Source organism: Tasmannia lanceolata, unplaced genomic scaffold (genome assembly GCF_043159265.1).
Source record: "Tasmannia lanceolata isolate RefF3 unplaced genomic scaffold, GAP_Taslan_0.1 ptg000006l, whole genome shotgun sequence".
In the NCBI taxonomy this organism is placed as follows: domain Eukaryota; kingdom Viridiplantae; phylum Streptophyta; class Magnoliopsida; order Canellales; family Winteraceae; genus Tasmannia; species Tasmannia lanceolata.
In genome coordinates, this window is record NW_027518683.1 from 9,505,011 (window position 1) to 9,511,210 (window position 6,200).

Consider the following 6,200-nt stretch of genomic DNA (forward strand, 5'->3'; position numbering starts at 1 on the left):
GGGCACAACATATTTAGGCTGTGCCCATCTAATGGCCGGTTTGGATCATCATATGGTGTGGACCATACCATACTTTTAATAAAGTGAGGAGTGTGATCATCAAAATATGGTAGAATATGGTAGTGTTGATAACATTTCCGAAAAAGTTTCAAAAGTTTCAAGAGTTTAATACTTCAGTGGCAGACTCACCCACCAAGGGTGATAGAATAAAACAAAGTAGGACAAGGGAGTGGGTATGAGCTTCTACCTCCATGTTCTCTGACTAAGTTCAATTAACTTCAACTTCTCTTTCTCTATATATGCATTCAAAACACCCTCCTTCATTCCACTAAAATAAGAACTTCTATAGTTCTAATTCCTAACAACATGCTCAGCTCCATGAAACCTCTCTGTCTCTTTTACTCCCTTTTACTTGCAATTTATGGTTTCGCAACTACTTCTTATGCAAGAAAATTTCCAGGTATGAAGTCAGTTTCAAACAAATCTCTTCCCTTTCTCCAATAAGTTGTTATCTGATAAATATTTTCTTGATGTTTTTTTAATTCCAGGAATTGTAGATGAAGGGCTGATGATTATAAGAAGCATTGAAAGACCTTACAAGCCTTCACCACCTCCACCTACGATAGCAGCGCCAAACAGACCCATCAAGAATTCACAACCCTCAGCTCTATCTCCTCCATTTCCAAGAAGAGATGAAATTGAAGATGAAGGGCTAATGATTATAAGAAGCTTTGAAAGACCTTACCAGCCTTCACCACCTTCACCTCCGATAGCAGCGCCAAACAGACCCATCAGGAATTCACAACCTTCAGCTCTGTCTCCTCCATTTCCAAGAAGAGATGAAATTGAAGATGAAGGGCTAATGATTATAAGAAGTTTTGAAAGACCTTACCAGCCTTCACCACCTTCACCTCCGATAGCAGCGCCAAACAGACCCATCAAGAATTCACAACCTTCAGCTCTTTCTCCTCCATTTCCAAGAAGAGATGAAATTGAAGATGAAGGGCTAATGATTATAAGAAGCTTTGAAAGACCTTACCAACCTTCACCACCTTCACCTCCGATAGCAGCGCCAAACAGACCCATCAAGAATTCACAACCTTCAGCTCTGTCTCCTCCATTTCCAAGAAGAGATGAAATTGAAGATGAAGGGCTAATGATTATAAGAAGTTTTGAAAGACCTTACAAGCCTTCACCACCTCCACCTCCGATAGCAGCACCAAACAGACCCATCAAGAATTCACAACCCTCAGCTCTATCTCCTCCATTTCCAAGAAGAGATGAAATTGAAGATGAAGGGCTAATGATTATAAGAAGCTTTGAAAGACCTTACCAGCCTTCACCACCTTCACCTCCGATAGCAGCGCCAAACAGACCCATCAAGAATTCACAACCTTCAGCTCTTTCTCCTCCATTTCCAAGGATTGAAGATGAAGGGCTAATGATTATAAGAAGCTTGGGAAGATCTTCCTCTCAGTCTCCTCCATCTCCAGCTAATCCGCTAGAAAATAGACGTCTTCCTTCATATTCAGCCTCTTGTTGAGTTCTAATTATCAACTAGTGTTATTTGAGAAGTCTTGAAGCATTGTAACTTCATCTCCATAGACATGGAGGATTCTATTAGGTAGATATACGCAAGTATATGTGGTGTCTAGTGAAGTAGACACCTTATTAAGTTCTTATGTAGAGTGATTGCAGTATATAAGTAGAAACTCTTTATCCCTTCTCACCTCTTTTCTTTAATCCCAAGGCCCCATTTGGATTGCAGGAATTTACTGGAAAAGTTTGAAAGGAAAAATATGATTAAAATTTTCTCTTTTTTTTTTTTAACATAAGAAGAAATATAACTTGAATCAACTCTATTCATTTTTAACTAAGAGGGACTTTCAATTTATGATACTATCCCTCTAAATTAAGTATAATTTTTTTTTTCATCTCCCTCTAAACCGTGGAAAGAACAAATTTCCGTAAGAAATGGTTTTCTTGCAATCCAAATGGGCCTAAGCTTAATGATATTCTCATAAGATACACCAAAATCAACATGACTGGAGAGAGTGGATAATTTACTAGCTTGTTCGATTCTAAGAAAAATGCTAAAAAAGACAAGGACAACTATAACCCATTAGGTCTAAGGAAATAATGAGTTTTGTGTCTAGCATAACCTTATTGTCATATCTCGTCTAAAAGTTATTCTAGCCTAATTTAATCCAATTTAGTGTGTAAACTATTTGCAACACTCATACTGCTAGCTTAGAGTCTCTACCCCAGTGACTGAGATAAGTCACCCTGCTGCGTGTATAGAGGCAAGGCCTGATGACAATTGTGTATAGATAGATATCCAGTCTCAACTCCAACCGTGAACATTTAAGGTCTACAATGAGCTGGAATATCATATCTCCTTGCCACTAAGGATTTGCAAATCTATAAACATGATATTCCTATATTGTTACCTATGAAAACATGTGTTTCATAGAAGAATGATGCAAAATGTTCAAGAACGTTGGAATGAGCTGGACTTAGGATTTGCATATCTATAGACATGATACTCCTATATTGTTACTTAGGGTTTTATATGTGGAATTAATTGTTAGAGATTTTCAAAATACAAAGTAGTATTTGAAAATTAAAATGGTTTTACAAGTTTTTAATTTTAAATATAAAAACAATTTTCAGACGGGGCCAGTCGACCGGGGTATACCGGGCGACCGCGGATTTGCTACTAGAAATGTAATTGATTTTCAGAGAGGTGTCGGAGGTCAACCGCGGAATGCCTGTCGACCGCGGTTCTTTGGATCGTAAAAAATAAAATGGGCAGGCGCATGCCGGCGGGCGACCACGGGTGTTTGAAAAACTATCCGTTGGGAGAAAACAGACATGGCTTTTCACTTCCGTTTTTATCCTTTCTTCATGTCTTTTCTTTCCCAAGAGTCATGGATATTTTTCAAACACAAATGACACTTTGTAGGTGATCCAAGATACTTAAATCACCAAATGGTCATTATTCAAACCAATCAAAGGGATGTTTTTAAGAGATGTGTCTCTTAGTAAAGACATCAAGGATTCTATAAAAGAAGTAAAAACCTGACTTTTAAATAATGAGTAAAAGCAGTTATTGCTGTAGTTTTTCTTCTCTCTCTAGCAATCTCTCTCTCACTTATATTTCAAGATAGTTTTGTTCATAAATCAGTGCACTAAAATCTGTTTACTTCAAAAACAGTTTTAGTGATTTTCTCTAAGGTTTGAAGTTCTGGAAAAGGTGTTTTGGGTTTGATTCCGCTTGTGCAAAGCGTCATCAAACATTTGTAGAATTGTTCTACAAGGCTTCATTGTATCTTGGAGACAATTCACGGATCCCCGTTGCACACAACTGTTGGGGGCGAATATTATCTTAAGGAAAGTGATTATGTGCCTTAAAGCATTTTCTTCTTCTTATCATTTCCTCAAGTGAAGGACATTCCCACCAACATTAATTTACTAGGCCACGTAGTTGGACTGAACAAACTTCCTCCGACCTGTACTGGTGCGAACTTTTGTTCAATAAATTGGGCGAGGGAGAATTGAAAAAACTGTATCCAGTTTCATTCCATTACACGAGTTGAAACTTTATTATTGGGTGCATGTTAGGTTCCCTTCTAGGCTTCCCATATCATTTTTCTTTGACAACCATAGAAAAATCCCACATTGTTTGAAGATCCAAGGCCGACGTGATTAGTATTCAATTTTTGAACCCAACCACTAGTATGTATAATTTTCTATAATGTACCGTCCCTCTGCATATTGAAGATTTTGGATCATCCCAATAGGATGATATTCGGAGCATGACTTATTTATGCTGTGGCCAAACAAATCAATGTTTATATCGGCGAACAAGGTGGGCTCATTGTATTTTTTAAAAGCTGCATGTTTTGCGTAGGGGAAGAAAAAAGAAGACATGGACTTAAGAAAAACACAAAAAAAGACTTAAGACTACTGAACTTAATTTGACTTTTTGTGACAACTTTTACTACGGGGACATGATCAAATCAATTGATTTGACTTTGTAAGCACAGGTTCTGACAAATGTCATTGAAAATACTTTGAAAGGATGATCTGAACCATTCATCCGTAAGGCCCAAAAATCCACTCGAGTTGCACATGCACCACGCATGCCGGGTGTTCTCTTCTACCTACTGCTTCTTTGGATACCAGAATTTTTTTGGTTCTTGGGACTTTTGTGGAATTTCCGCAGATAACCCACGTTTGGTTGCTAGTTATATAGTGGGCAAAAAAGAATCCCATAAACCAAAAGAACCCCGCACGAAACCCAAAGTTGGAAAAAAAAATCCTATGAACCAAAATAACCAAAAGGAGAACTTTTGTCTTCTCAACAGTTCAAGCAAGCAACGTTGCTTGTTTTGGGGGGATTGTAGGAGTTTCAAATGCATGATATCTCCCCAAAGCATGTTTGGTTGTCATTTACACCTTTGACCACTAGACAACTTCTAGACATCATTATTGGTTTTTATCCTAAATGGCGCCTACGTGGCAGAGATGTTCCCCCATAATCTTCTCCCATTTTTTCACCAAAATGGAGAAATTTGTTGGGGGAATTAGGAGAAATTCTTGTTTTATTCTTTTTCTCTCTTTCTCTCTCTTACTTTTCTCTCTCTTCCACCTATATTTTGATAATGACACCCTACATCTTCCGCTAATTTCTTCACGCAACCAAACAATACTAGCAAATCTCCCTCCTAATATTCTCCCCATCTTTCATTCTCTTCCATTCTTGTCTAATTCTCTGACTTATTTTTCTCCTATTCTCCCAACCATCTACAAGCAACCAAACAGTGGGATTTTTATTTTACCGGGATTTTTTTTCCCACCATAGTCTGGTCAACCAAACATGGGATTTTTATTTTACCGAGATACTTCCAGGGAGTTTTTTTTCCCACCAATCTCCCAGGAAGTTTTTTTTTCCACAAAAGTCTCAAGAACCAAAATAATTCTGGCATCCAAGCAGAGCCCACAGTGGGTTTTTATACGGTGGCCTTGCATGCAGGTATACATGGAGGCCCACATAATTATTGGATGATATTCTAAACCACTCCTTTGTTAGTTTCAAACTTTCAATGGATATAGGCGGGTTAGGATCATCTATCGAGAAGATTTTTCAGAGCACGGTCTATCTACGTTAGGAACATTTCATCAAATGAAGGGTTTAGATCATCCACTTATGTGGGCCCCACCATACATTTTGGTTATCATGTGGAAGCCATGTGGAATCTCTCTCTCTCTCGCCAATGGTTTCTCTTTTGTCATTGGCTGCTATTTCTTGGACTTTTCAAAGCAGCGTGTGTACGGGAGGACTAGCTCTCTCTCTTCAATGGTTTCCCCTTCGGTCAATGGCTGCTATTTCTTTGACTTTTCAAAGCAGCGTGTGTACGGGAGGACTACCTCCGGGTCTTGGTTCATTTCAATACAAAAAGTTGGGAAATGTTATCAGCACTACCATGTTTTGATGATCGCACTCCTCATTTTATTAAAAGGTACAGTATAGCCCTCACCATAGGGTGATCCAAACCGTCCATCAGATGGGCCACAGCTTAAATAGGTTGTGCCCCAAAAATCATTTCCATAGGTTGATCCTAACCCTCCGATCTATAGAGGATTAGGATCAACCCTCTAAGATTCAGCCCCTCTGTAGATCGGAGGGTTAAGATCAACCTATGGAAATGTTTTTTGGGGCACAACATATTTAGGCTGTGGCCCATCTAATGGCCGGTTTGGATCATCATATGGTGTGGACCATACCATACTTTTAATAAAGTGAGGAGTGTGATCATCAAAATATGGTAGAATACTGTAGTGTTGATAACATTTCCGAAAAAGTTTCAAAAGTTTCAAGAGTTTAATACTTCAGTGGCAGACTCACCCACCAAGGGTGATAAAATAAAACAAAGTAGGACAAGGGAGTGGGTATGAGCTTCTACTTCCATGTTCTCTGACTAAGTTCAATTAACTTCAACTTCTCTTTCTCTATATATGCATTCAAAACACCCTCCTTCATTCCACTAAAATAAGAACTTCTATAGTTCTAATTCCTAACAACATGCACAGCTCCATGAAACCTCTCTGTCTCTTTTACTCCCTTTTACTTCCAATTTATGGTTTCGCAACTACTTTTTATGCAAGAAAATTTCCAGGTATGAAGTCAGTTTCAA

The 6,200-nt window shown here is 38.4% G+C and overlaps 1 protein-coding gene across 1 annotated transcript; it reads left to right on the forward strand.

Annotated features, from left to right (window-relative positions):
- The first annotated feature begins 314 nt into the window (after positions 1-314).
- LOC143878327 (uncharacterized) lies at positions 315-1,727 on the forward strand. Its single transcript, XM_077380627.1, has 2 exons — positions 315-460; positions 549-1,727. The coding sequence occupies exons 1-2, from the start codon at positions 367-369 to the stop codon at positions 1,541-1,543; spliced, it is 1,089 nt and encodes a 362-aa protein (XP_077236742.1). The 5' UTR covers positions 315-366; the 3' UTR covers positions 1,544-1,727.
- The last annotated feature ends 4,473 nt before the right edge of the window (positions 1,728-6,200 follow it).